Source organism: Jaculus jaculus, chromosome 1 (assembly GCF_020740685.1).
Source record: "Jaculus jaculus isolate mJacJac1 chromosome 1, mJacJac1.mat.Y.cur, whole genome shotgun sequence".
Classification (NCBI taxonomy): Eukaryota; Metazoa; Chordata; class Mammalia; order Rodentia; family Dipodidae; genus Jaculus; species Jaculus jaculus.
The window spans coordinates 143961401-143975227 of record NC_059102.1 but is presented as its reverse complement, the minus strand read 5'-3'; the positions used below and the strand labels follow the sequence as shown (position 1 = coordinate 143975227).

General features: G+C 48.8%; 1 protein-coding gene across 1 annotated transcript in view; it reads left to right on the top strand.

The window, feature by feature from the left end:
- Fnbp1 (formin binding protein 1) overlaps nt 1-7846 on the top strand; it is a 177537-nt gene extending 169691 nt beyond the window's left edge. The window contains exon 17 of the mRNA XM_045145599.1: nt 4893-7846. Within this exon, the coding sequence (XP_045001534.1) occupies nt 4893-4900 (8 nt within the window). The 3' untranslated portion in view covers nt 4901-7846. The remainder of the gene's footprint in view (nt 1-4892) is intronic.
- The last annotated feature ends 5981 nt before the right edge of the window (nt 7847-13827 follow it).

Genomic DNA, 13827 nt, shown 5'->3' with positions numbered 1-13827 from the left:
AAGTCCATGGGGGCGGGGCTCTGATGCTGTTGAGTCAGGTTTCTACACAGATGGACACAGGTGCAGGCCTGCCCAGCGCAGGTTCTATTGCATGGCATGTGACCCTGTTGGCAGCAACCATCTGCCCAGCCATGAAGAAGCCCAGTGCAGCGGCCACCATGCCCTCACATGGGTGGGCATGCCCTTCGTCACTTAAGAAAAGAAAAGCACTGGCACTTGGAAGACCCAAAGTTTGATCTTACTGAAAACTGTTTTAGGACCTCTGGTTCCCCTTTTTTTCTGTTAACCACACCCAGAAGAAAATATAGGTTTAGCTGGGTATGGTGCCACATGCCTTAATTCCCAGCACTTGAGAGGCAGAGGTAGGAGGATTGCTGTGAGTTAGAGGCCAGCTTGGGGCTCCATAGTGAATTCCAGGTCAGCCTGAGCTAGAGTGAGACCCTACCTCAAAATTCAGAGAGAGAGAGAGAGAAAGGGCAAGAAAGAAAATAAAATGACCATTTTAAAGAAATATGGGCCTTTATTGGAATTCACATTTTAAAAATTATTTTACTTTTAGTTATTTATTTGGTAGAGAGAGAGGATGGGCACACCAGGGCCTCCGGCTGCTGCAAACGAACTCCAGATGCATGCAACGCCTTGTGCATCTGGCTTACGTGGGTCCTAGGAAATTGAACCTGGGTCCTTGGTTTTGTAGACAAGCAACTTAACTGATAAGCATCTCTCCAGTTTGGAATTTGCAGTTTAAATTGGTGCTGATGCTGGAGGGTAGAGGGGGGGTGTCACTGTCAAACCCAGGGCTAAATTGTGTACATGGTGACAACTCATGCTGCGGTCACAGAGTCAGCTGTAAATGGGTCAGCATGAAAGCATCTGGGTCACTTTCTATTTTGAGAGAGAGAGAGAGAATGGGTACACCAGGACCTTCAGCCACTGTGAACGAACTCCAGATGTGTGTGCCCCTTGTGGCTCATGTATGACATTGCATGCTGCATCACTGTGTGTCTGGCTCTGTGGGACCTGGAGATTTGAACGTGAGTTCTTAGGTTTTGCAGGCAAGCACATTAACCACTAAGCCATCTCTCCGGCCCTTTATTTTATTTTATTTTATTCTGAGGCGGGGTCTCACTCTAGCCCAGGCTGACCAGGCACTCACTCTGTAGCCCCAGGCTGGCATCAAACTTACAGAGATCCTTCTCCCTCTGCCTTCCAAGTGCTGGAATTAAAGGTGTGCGCCACCACACCTGCTGTCTTACTTTTTTTTTTTGAGGTAGGATCTCACTGTAGCTCAGGCTGACCTGGAATTCACTATGGAGTCTCAGGGTGGCCTCGAACTCACAGTGATCCTCCTGCCTCTGCCTCTCAAGTGCTGGGATTATCAGTTTTCTTTTTAATTAACTTTCAAAATTATTTATGTCTTTTCATTAGAAAATTAGCTTCCTGCCTCTACATTGTGGGCTTGTTTTATAAGCAGAATTCAATCTGGAGCTAATTTTTTAAATTATTTTTTTAAATGTATAGCTAGGGAGGGGGCCTAGAGCCTCGTGCATGCTAATTAGGTGCCACTGAGTTCCCTCGCCCGTGTCCCCTCTCCCTTCCAGCCCTTACACTAATTCCGGAACCTCGCAGCCGGTACCAGTGCACTGCTGTTTCCAGATCCTGGCAGCAGCTGCTAGAGTGGAATTGAGTAGCTGTACTTAATGACAACCTGAGTTCTGATGACTTTCTTGCTTTTTCTTTTCTTTTCCTTTTTTTTTTTTGTTTTTTGTTTTTTGTTCTTTTGTTTTTGAGACAGGGGCTTTCTATGCAGCCCAGGCTGAGCTTGAACCCAAAATCATCATGCCTCAGCTTTCTGAGTGCTAAAATAAAGACATTGTTAATTTTGGTGCCGGGCATGGTGGCGCACGCCTTTAATCCCCAGCACTGGGGAGGCAGAGGTAGGAGGATAGCCAAGAGTTCAAGGCCAGCCTGAGACTACATAGTGAATTCCAGGTCAGCCAGAGAGCGAGTGAGACCCTACCTCAAAAAACCAAGGAAAGGGCTGGAGAGATGGCTTAGCAGTTAAGCGCTTGCCTCTGAAGCCTAAGGACCCCGGTTCAAGGCTCGGTTCCCCAGGTCCCATGTTAGCCAGATGCACAAGGGGGTGCACGCGTCTGGAGTTCGTTTGCAGTGGCTGGAGGCCCTGGCGCGCCCATTCTCTCTCTCTCCCTCTATCTGTCTTTCTCCCTGTGTCTGTCGCTCTCAAATAAATAAATAAAAAATGAACAAAAAAAAAATTAAAAAAAAAAACAAGGAAAAAAAATACATTGTTAATTTTGAAATAATGACAGACTCCTGGGACACTACAGACAGAACAGAGGGGACCCCATGTGGCATTCACCCGGGGCTCCCAGAGAACCTGTCTTACAGTTGACTAGTGTCCGAAGCGGGAAGCTGGCAGCGTGTCAGCTTCACCTTGACTTTGAAATTCAGATTTTGTTTGAATGTCTTTGCCTGTCCAGTGTGCCCAAGCGGCCCAGCCAGGGGTGTGTTTCAGTTCCCCTCTCAGGTACTGCCACAGGAGCCCCACTGACCTGACGCTGGGTCCCTCAGGGGCCTGTCTGAGCAGGATGAGGGGACCAGCATTCCACGTGTGACCAGGAGAATAGGAAGACCCATGATGTAACCATGTGTGCTCCGGTAGAAAGATCATTGTGAGTTCAAGGCCAGCCTGGACCTACAGAGTGAGTTCTGGGCTAGAGTAAGACCCTACCTCAAAAAAAAAAAAAAAAAGGTCTGAGCTCACTGGTTGGCTGTGACCTTCTGAAGAAGCAAGCTCACCACCCCAAGTCTCACAGGAGGAAGAAATGGGGGGATTTCCCCTGCCAGCTGTGCAGATTTGATTTGGAAATAGACTGCAGGCCTGGGTGGGAGCGTCAGTGTGGTTGCTATTTGAAGTGTGCTTCATGAAGTTGGATACCTCAGTACCGCAGCTGATGAATCCGTCCCATCCTGGCTAGAGGAAGAGTACTTTGTCGAATGCAGTCTGGTCAAGGGTGAAGTGTCAGAAGACACTGGAACAGTGGCTTAGAGAATCAGGGTTGTCCATTTCCTCCCAGAGTGAACTTTGTCTCCTTACAGCAGTTTGCCTTTAAAAGAAGAGAAATCTGAGCTGCCGGCACTTTTCTCCCCCAAACAGCACCCCTGTTTTGGGGTGAGTGCTGAGTCTCAAGTTGCTTGAGTGTTAATAATGCCAGTAGTACACTTTCTCCCTCCCCACCTTTTTTTTTTTCTTATGTGCTCAGTTGTTGCCAAAAGACAAACTAGAAAGCCCGGTGTGGTGTCGCACGCCTTTAATCCCAGCACTTGGGAGGCAGAGGTAGGATGATCGCTGTGAGTTCGAGGCCACCCTGAGACTACATAGTAAAGTACCAGGTCAGCCTGGGCTAGAGTGAAACCCTACCTCGAAACCTCCCCCTCCCCCCACAAAAAAAGACAAACCAGAGTAGCATCCAGTTGATCAGCTCCATTGGGTTGCGACTTTTCTTGATTTTGTTTTCCTAAATTGCTTTTTGTTAAATATGTCCCTAATTCGCCCCCATGGAATATATTTGTATATACTGCAATTTTAAAACTAAAAGGATGACTTGAATGACTGTTTTAACATGTTAGTCTTTTATCTGTTTGTTTTATTGGTTGTTCTGTTGCCTAATGACCTTTTTGTTTTTATAACTGCTCGGGAGGCCCCAGGACTCTTTACACTGTAGCTAGGTCCCGGCTGGCTGCACCACACTTGAGTTTATTGTAGACACTTGGGTTCTGAGTAAGTTGTTTAAATATGCCCATCGTGATTGTTTCTTTCTATCCTTATCTAAAAGAAAAAAAAATAAATACAATCTGTCTGGCATCTTCTAGTTGTGCCCTCCTATCTGCTACTCTCTAATAAATGTTATTTTCTCAGTGCTGTGTATTTTAAGTGATTTTTCTCCTTTCCAAGAAAATTATTCTGCGTAATGACTATGTAATTCTTTCGTATCTAGTAATGTGGAATTTTCTAGCTAAATGCTTTTTAAAAAAAATTCTGCCTCCCTGTTCTTGCCCTGTGTGTCCTTAAAGGCTTGGGGTATCCATCTCTCTGTCGTCTTCCCTTGCTTCTGGCCATGGAGAGCTTTCACTGTTCACTGCCCAACACAGACCACAGGCTTCCCCAGAGACATTTTAAAATTCTCTAAGAAGTTCAGAGTTGCAAAGAGAGAATTCCTTGTACCATTCTAGGAAAATAACCCTTGTTTTCTCTCAAAACTAAACTCCTATGGTAAAACATGCCTGTAACTTCAGCCTGGACTCCATAGCAAGATTATGTCAAAAAATAATAAGTGTTGTGGCACACACACACTTGGGAGGCAGAGATAGGAGGATCACTGTGAGTTCGAGGCCAGCCTGGGACTATAGAATGAAGGTCAACCTGAGCTAGAGTGAGCCCTACTTCGCAAAACCAAAAAAAGTAAATTTATTTAAAAAAATGAGCAGGTGAGCAGCTTTATTCATCCTTTGCTCTCAACCCAAGTAAAGATAGCTAACAATTGGAGAAAAGTCCGGCGTGGTGGTGCATGCCTATAACCCCAGCACTACAGAAGTGAAGGCAGGAGGATCAGCAATTTCAGATCATCCTTGGATACCTAGGAAGTTTGAGGGCAGCTTGGGCTACATGAGACCCTGTCTCAAAATCACAAAACCAAAACGATTGGAGGTAAAGCAGTGAAAGTTCCCCATTGCAGACCAGTTAACTGAAAAACAACAACAAAAAATCCCTCCCTCCTCCCAGGCGAGCAGTTTGCCGATTGCAAAAAGCCCGCCTCTTCCAAGCTCCCTCCTCTAACAGGGCTTTCCTTCTCTTTCTTTTTGTGTCGTAGATTCCTAACGGTGGCGCACACATGGCCAGAGTCCCAGCGAACCTCCCCACGAGCCACCGTCAGATCAGTCTGGTCTGCTTGTGCCCAGGGGCCTCCAGCACCACCCCTGGCTGGCTGGGTGCCTCTGATCTACCTGCAGCCTGGTCCCCATGCTCTGCATCCTCTTCTCTTTACAGCTACTGTGGCCCCAGCATTCCCGCGGCCCCAGCATTCCCGCAGCCCGCGGCCCACTCGTGTCTGTCTCTTAGCCCCACAGAGGGGTTGGCCTAATCTCCAGCCCCCACCCACACAGGCCACAAAGACAGCTGGACTCTCGCCCACATCTCCCCGCTCCTTCCTGGCTCCCAGTCCACCCGCGGCTCGCTTGGCCGGTCCTTGCACATTTCACACTGTGCCTTTTGTGATCCGTCGCCCCTGATCTCCTGGGTGACTACCAGAATCTGGACAAGGAGGGCCAGCCTGCTCTGGGTGGACTGAGTGCCACATGTCATCAGTATGTCCTTGGGGACTAGTCAGCAGATGCTTCCTTCTTTGCTGGGTCTGCTGAGGAGCCTTCCTGGTCACTGGCTCCAACAGCTCAGCGCTGACCCGTTCTGCACTCTCCACCCCCACTACCCATCCCCCGTTTGTCTCCGAACCCTGTCTGCAGTGACTCAGGTAGGTCTACAGTAGAAGTCCCAATTCCAGCTTGTGAGACAGCCCGCTGTCTTGCCCGTGTCACCTGTCATGAGGAACATTCTGGACCATCCTGCCCTGCCATCCACCCTCCTTGTGAACACCTGACCGAGAGCCTTGCCTCCACGTGCACACTCATTCCTGTAAGGTGGACAAGCATTTGAGGACCTTAGCTCATTCCTCACCAAAGACCTGGTGCCTCCTGCGGTCCCTCTAGTGACCCTATGGCCACCATTTCTGCATTTGGTCCCTCGTGCTGCAAGCCCTGTGGAATGGATAGAGTTTGCTTTTGGGACTCAGTTTCCTTCCTCCAATAACAGATCTTTAAGGGAAAAACGAAGGTCACGTCTGTGGCCACTCACGCCTTAGAGATGTGCAACTTCTCTCCTCATGGGTGCAGAAATGGTCCCAAGAAAGACATGGCCGTAAGTCTCGGCGAAGGCACCCCTCAGGCCCTGGGGGCGAGAGCAGGCATTTTAGTCTTCTGCTGGGCACTTGGGAACTAGGTGGTCGCCTCATGCATCCTTGGTTTCTCTTGATGTTTGTGGATCTAAGACAGTGGAGTCTTACAAGAGCCCAGAGGGGCACAGACAAGGACAGGAAGGACCGGTCCTAAAAGTTAGGCCTTTGTTCGTGGTTCCTGGAAATTCAAACGCCACTCCCTCAGCAAACCAGGGTTGACCACACACCATCCCCCCAGCAGCTCTGTCAACCTTCGGGGAGCAGAGGCAAAGTGTGTGACCACTTGACAAGGAAGTGTGTTCCGGTTCCAAAAGCAAGCCAGTGTGAGCCTTCTCGTTCTCCCAGGGAGGTGAAGTCTAGGTCCTGCAAACTGGTCTCTGGGGGCTCCTCAGGGCTGTTCCATGAGCCAGGGCTTCTGTTCTCTGCAGTGGGTGGCCCAAAGGCCACATCCTCAGCAGTTACTTGAGGACAGCTTGGCACATGAAATAAATGGAAGCCCTGTGCCCAACGGGTAGCATTTTCGGAGTCTCCCCTCTGGCCCTGTAGACCAGCTGGTCCTCGGGATAATCCTGCTTGTCGTCCTGGCAGCTCCATGCAGGCCACTCCAGAACCCCTGAACTTCACCGAGTTCGGCTGACCACCATCCACTCCACGTGGATGCCAGACAGTTTTTAAAATGTGCTTTCAGAACCTCGGTACTGCATGTGCGCTGCATTTTCCATTTTATGGGTCAGGATAGAGTCACTTCTTGTCACATAGGTAAAAAGGATACCCCACAGCACTCCATTTTCCCTTGACTGTTAAGGCCAATATAGGGGTGTGCTTGTAGCTTCCTATATCCCTGTGCTTCTCTTTTAACCGTTTATACCACCTCCAGAAAGACTGGGTGTTTCAAATGCCGCCCCCCCTTCCTGGCCATGGTGGCGGGTAGAAGGAGCAGGGCAGGCCTGTGGGACTGACCATCATCTAGTGCCCATGTGGAGATCTGCTCTGGGAATCCTACTGTGAAACTGTCCTGTCAGGGTGGCTCCCCGCGATGGGAACATGGATTTCCCAGGAGCTCCTCACTCAGTCCTCCCCAGGACCCACTGCCTGTCATTTCTCCATCACTGATAGAATACTGTGTGGTAAGAATGACTCATTCTAAAAACAAGCAAAAAAGTCCTGAAAATGACTTAAGACAAAATAAAGGAGGGGAAGTTGTCATTTATCCTTTTTTTTTTTTTTTTTTCCTTTGCAGGATGAAAAAGGGGGAAAACTGTTTGTTTTGTTTTGTTTTGTTTTAAGGCATGCCAAACTATAATGGGACTTTTCACTGAGATGGTTACTGTCAGGTCAGGAGTGACCCATCGCCCATCCAACCAACACAGTGCAGAGGCCTCTAATAACCTTTTGGTGACATCTGTCATTATAGTAGAATGTTTACACAACATAAAAAGTTCTGTTTATGACAGGATTTTTAAAGAAATTAAGGTTTTGTGTTTCTTACTGGCTCTGTTTTCTGTGCTTGTAACATCTAAAACTTTAATATTGGTCCAAAATTCTGTTTTAACCTGACGTTGAGCACCTTTAAATGCACGTGTGTGCGCGCGTGCACACACGCATGTGTTGTGCACATGTACATGTTGCACTAATCCTAAACTTTGGGGCATCCCAGTGTTGGAAAGGCCCATTGTGGCTATAAGGTCCTAGACTTGCCCATTTCTGTCTGGAGGTGGAATTAAACCAAATAAAGTGCTTCCACTGGAAGGCTTATATCGACCTTGTAATTATATGTTAATCCTCTAAATGTTAAATAAAATATAACTTCGGGTGTACAACCTCGTGCCTCTTTGGTTGCATGAAGAGATGTTTTCTAGTGAGGAAGCTAACTGGTGTCGTCAGAACCTCCCCCCTCTCGCCCCCCTGCCCCAAGGCTGTGGGACATCCATGGAGTCCAAGGATCCAGAGAAGCATTTATTTATTTATTTATTTTGCACGCAGGACATTCCTCTAGCCTTCAGGGGTGCTGCCAGGAGGTGGTATCAACTGGTGCATGATAACCTTGCACCTATGACTCTTCTCCTGAAGCTGCAGGCGACCAGAGAGCTGCATTTGGCAGCAATAAAGGGCAGGGGGTTGGGGTGGAGGGCAGGGGCCTCAGCCTGGTCCGCATGCGGCGCGGGGCCCAGCTGCGCGGCCAGCTTTGAACCCGTCACCCCTTGCCTTGGCAGGAAAGGTGTGATGGCGCCTACCTTTCTCATGGATGTTCTGAGCGGCTCTGGGAACACAGCTGTTCACAAAGTGCGGTTAGCAGCTATATCTCAAGTATGGGCATGGCAGTCCTCCACACAAGCCGCCCACTCAGGGTTGAGGGGCAGGCTGTCAGTGAGGGCCATGTGCAGCTCCTTCCCTGAGAGCCACGGGATGGCTTGTACAGTGAACCCTCGCCACTCCTCCCAGAAGGCAGCCGCCCCAGGCACCAGGACACTGATGTTAACACCAAATTTTTGTAGGGCACACAAGCCTTAATCCCAGCACTCAGGGAGGTTGAGGCATGAGGATCAGCATGTTCTTTCAGGACTTGGTTGCTGTGGGTGAGAGGCAGCACCTTCTCAGAACGTTCCTTCCTTCGTTCCTTCTTTTCCCAGGAGCCTCCCAGCCTGGCTGCCTTCTGTGTTCTGGAACCAGGGGTCCAGACAGCCTGAAGCTCCTGACTCAGCATCAGGGAGGCCACATACCTGTGGGTGGGGATTCTCCAGTGATTCTGGAAATACCAGTTGGCCCAGGCACTCCCAGCCGCCTCACCTGCTTGGCCCCACCCAGGCCCAAGGCACCTCTTTGGCAGGAGCAGGGTGGCCCCTAGAGGGAGGAAGAGGCAGAGCATGAGGCGCATCCCTAACCAATGACGTGAAAGAAACCCAAGGAACTGGGGTGGGAGACAATCTCCTATGTCCTGTCTTTTGTTTTTAAACCCTTCCCCATTCCTAGGGATGGAACTAGGGTCCTTGTGCTTGCCAAGCAAGGGCTGTGCCACTAATTCACACTTCTAGTCCCATTTAAAAATTATTTTTTTAGGGGCCTGGGGAGATGGCTCAGTAGTTAAAGATACCTAGTTGCAAAGCCTGCCAACGTGGGCTGGCCCAGGTTCAATTCCCCAGTACCACATAAAGCCAGATGCACAAAGTGGTACGTGTGTCTGGAGTTTGTTTTCAGGGGCAGGAGGGCCTGACATGTCTATTCATTGTCTCTCTTTCTCCTTCTCACAAATAACGATATATACTTTTTTAAAATTTGTGCTTTTTTAATTTTTAAAAATTATTATTTATTTATTTGAGAGGGAAGGGGAGAGAGAGAGAGAGAGAATGGCGTGCCAGGGCCTCCAACCATGGCAAATGAATTCCAGATGCATAAGCCCCCTTGTGTATCTGGCTTACATGGGTCCTGGAGAATTGAACTGGGTTCCTTTGGCTTTGCAGGCAAATGCCTTAACTGCTATTATTTTTTTTTTTTTTTTTTTTTTTTGAGGCAGGCTCTCACTCTAGCCGTGACCTGAAATTCACTAGGTAGTCTCAGGGCGGCCTCAAACTCACGGCCATCCTCCTACCTCTGTCTCCCAAGTGCTGAAACTAAAGGTGTGTGCCACCATGCCCAGCTCCTAATTTTTTTTCTTTTTTCTTTTATTTATTGATTTTAATTTTTATTAGCATTTTCCATGATTTAATTTAATTTTTTTAATGACAATATCCCATGGTAATTCCCTCCCTCCCCCACTTTCTCCATTGAAACTCCACTCTCTGTCATATAAAAAAATTGTTTTTAAAGATTTAAAGCAGAGAAAGGAGAATATGAGCAAGCAAGTGCCAGGGCCTCTAGCTGCTACAAAGGAACTCAGACACGCACCACTATGCACTAGTACATGGGTAGTGGGGAATCAAACCCAAGATGTTAGGCTTTGTAGGCAAGCTCCATAACTGCTGAGCCATCTTTCCAGCTCTAAATTTTTTTTTAAATATGTATTTATTTATTTGAGAGTGAGAAAGAGGGAAAGAGAGAGAGAATGGGCATGCCAGAGCTTCCAGCTACTACAAATGAACTCCAGACATGTGCCACCTTGTTCACCTGGCTTTACGTGGGTACTAGGGAACTGAATTAGTCCTTAGGCTTTGCAGGCAAGTGCATTAACCACTGAGAAATCTCTCTAGCCCTAAAAATTATTTTTAAAGGGTCTCTCTCTAATCAGGATGGTGTCTGTGGTGGTTTGATTCAGGTGTCTCCGATAAATTTAGGCGTTCTGAAATGCTAGATTCCCAGCTGATAGAGATTTGGGGATTAACACCTCCTGGAGGCAGAGTATTGTTGGGGGCGGGCTTGTGGGTGTTATAGCCAGTTCTCTCTGCTAGTATTTGCCCACTCTCCTGTTGCTATTATCCACCTTACGTTGGCCGGTGGGAGGGGGGGTGATGTCCACCTTCTGCTCATGCCATTGTTTCCCGTCATCACGGAGCTTCCCCTCGAGTCTGTGAGCCAAAAGTAAACCCTTTCCTCCCACAAGATGCTCTTGGTCGGGTGACTTCTGCCAGCAACGTGAACCTGACTGCAACAGTCTCAAACTCATGATCCTCCTGCCTCTTTCTTGTAAGTGTGGGCATTACAGATAGGCCTATTCTTTTTTTTTATGCATTTTTTAAAAATCTTATTTATTTGAGAGCAACAGACACAGACAGAAAGACAGATAGAGGGAGAGAGAGAGAATGGGTGCGCCAGGGCTTCCAGCCTCTGCAAACGAACTCCAGACGCGTGCACCCCCCTGTGCATTTGGCTAATGTGGGACCTGGGGAACCGAGCCTCGAACCGGGGTCCTTAGGCTTCACAGGCAAGCGCTTAACCGCTAAGACATCTCTCCAGTCCCTATTCTTTTTTAAATCACAGGAAAAGATCCCACAATTATGAAATCTATGTGGCAGCTTCTAAGACAATGCTGCCTGCCCAAGATGGGCAGTATGGTCCTGAGGGAGGGAGCAGCAGGAGGCTAGGTGCAGAAAATGGTAGAAGTGGACCGTGCATGGTGGGGTAAACTACTGCCAGCACTCAGGAGGTTGAGCCATGAGGACTGAGAGTTCTGGGCTTGTCTGAGCTATATAGTAGAACCCTGTGTTAAGTATTACAAAAGCTTACAGGTCATGGTGACACACACCTTTAATCCCAGCACTCGGGAGGCAGAGGTAGAACTGCTTTGAGTTTAAGACTAGCCTGGGACTATAGTGAGTTCCAGGTCAGACTGGGCTAGAGCGGGACCCTGCCTGAAAAAGACCCCCCCCAAAAAATCACAAAAACAAAGCTAGGCATAGTAGCTTACTCCTATAATCCCAGCATTTAGGAGGCTGAGATAGGAGGACCACCCTGAGTTCAAGTCCAACCTGGGCTACAGAGTGAGTTCCAGGTCAGCCTGGGCCAGAGTGAGACCCTGCCTCAAAATAAGTACATAGATTACATATATATATTAAAAACAGCATTGTGGCACATGCCTTTAATCTCAGCACTCGGGATACAGAGGTAGAAGGATCACTGTGAGTTCAAGGCCAGCCTGAGACTACATAGTGAATCGCAGGCCAGCCTGGGCTACAGTAAGACCCTACCTCGGAAAACCAAAAAAGGCAGGACAAGCTTAGAGGGGTCAACATCCCCTAGCTCTTCCCACTACCCAGTGGCCTCTCCTCACTGCTCCCCCTTTCCTCTGGTGTCCAGATTAACATGGGAAGGTGGCCAACCAGCACCCAACAGCTCTTTTGTGTCTCAAGTGGCCACTAGGCCCTGACTGTCTCTGTCCAATTGGTTTAGTGAATGATATCAGCTGAGGGCATCTCAGAGCCACAAAAGGACAGCACAAAAAGAAAGGCTGATGTGGTCTTTATCCTGAGAAAAGCAAATGCCAACGAAGTAGACAGTACAAGACTTAGGTTGCTTGCCCTAGACTTGGACTAGACCGGGGTTGGGAAGCACCCCCTGGAGGGTACATCTGATGTGGGTTTGCATGTAGGACCCAGGCAGGTGGGACCTGCACGAGTTGCCCCTCACACCATGGTGCCTTCTGCTGCCAGAGTGTCTTCCAGTGTCAGGAAGCTGCCCTGAGGCCAGAGGCCTGTGCTGGCCTTGGCCTCTACACTCCCCAGGAACTTCCAGTCTCCGCTCAGCAGGGTGAGCAGCCAAAACTCCTGAACTCTGTCAGCAGAGGCAGATATAAGTCTGACTGAGAAGTGTTTTCAGGGAAATGACAGGAAGCACTTTAAGGCTCCGTGGAACCTATTTCTACCTCACCTTGCCATGGTGCAAGAAGGCATGTTAGAGCTGGAGAGAAGGCTTAGCAGTTAAGGCGCTTGCTACAAAGCCAAAGGACCCATATTCAATTCCCTAAGACCCACATAAGCCAGATGCACAAGGTGCTGCATGCATCTGGAGTTTGTTTGCAGTGGCTGAAGGCCTTGGTGCACCCATTCTCTGTACCTGCCTCTCTCTCAAATAAATATTTTTTTTACAAAAATATTATGCATGTTACCAAACCTCTTAAATAAACCCTCCAGAGAGAATCTTTTCATTCTCACTTTCTGGGTTTGGCAAAAGTCACTCACGTAGGGCGTGGTGTTGCATGCCTTTAATCCCAGCACTCAGGAGGCAGAGGTAGGAGGGTTGCCATGAGTTCAAGGTCAGCCTGGGCCAGAGTGAAACCCTGCCTCAAAAAAAAAAGTCACTCACAAGATGTGTACCACTGGGGTTCCATGTATATATGACTCTCCAATGTGAGCATGGCTAAAAATATCACTTAGAGATGTGTATAGAGACACATATGAAGAGTAACTTATAATGGAATTGGGTGTGGTGATGTGCACCTTTAGTCCTAGCACTTGGGAGGCCGAGATAGGTGGATCACCATGGGTTCGAGTCCACCCTGAGACCACAGAGTGAATTCCAGGTCAACCAGGGTTACAGAGAGACCCTACCTCAAAAAGAAAAAAGTAACTTATGATGGAAGGGGGCCAGGCTGGGGTGTGTGACTACAGTCTGGGCTGAGGCAGAAGGATTTAGTCTAGGAGCTTGAAGCCAGCCTGGGCTGCACAGTGAGTTCAAGGCCAGGGAGACTCTCGGAGAGAGGACAGAGCTGAATCAAATGCAGCCCAGGAGAGGCACCCTGGGTGGGAGCCCGGGGGGAAATGCTAGAAGTGGCGCAGCTACATAGCTGGGGCCGGGACCCCACTTGGGTTGGTTTGAGACAAAGTCTCATGTAGCCCAGGCTGGCCTTAAATCTACGTGTAGCTGGGGACGGCCTTGTCCCCGGTTCTCCTGTCCACCTCCCGAGTGCTGAGATTACAGGTGCGCCCCGCCACTCCTACCTCAGCCACAGCCCTCACCAGAAACGGCGTCTGGAGGGCTGGCGCGGCGAGGGCTCTGGCGTCGGTGCTGGACCATTGCTGGCTCGGTGCATGCTGCACCACTGAGCTACCTGCTGCCTCCAAGGGAAATGGTTTTGTTGTTGTTGTTGTTCTGAGTGTCAGCTTTTCTAAACGCTTTTCTGTTTGTTTTTGAGGAATGGTCTCACTCTAGCCCACGACGACCTGGAACTTACTCTGTCATCCCAGGCTAGCCTCAAACTCACGATGATTCTCCTACCTCTGCCTCCCAAGTACTTGGATTAAAGGTGTGGGTCACTATGGCCAGATTAAACTAGATGTTTAAAAGTAATATATAACAATCTCAAATTCTTCTAAAAGCAAACCACGGGGAAAACACAGGACCTAGGGCTCCTGGGATGACTCCACAGGCT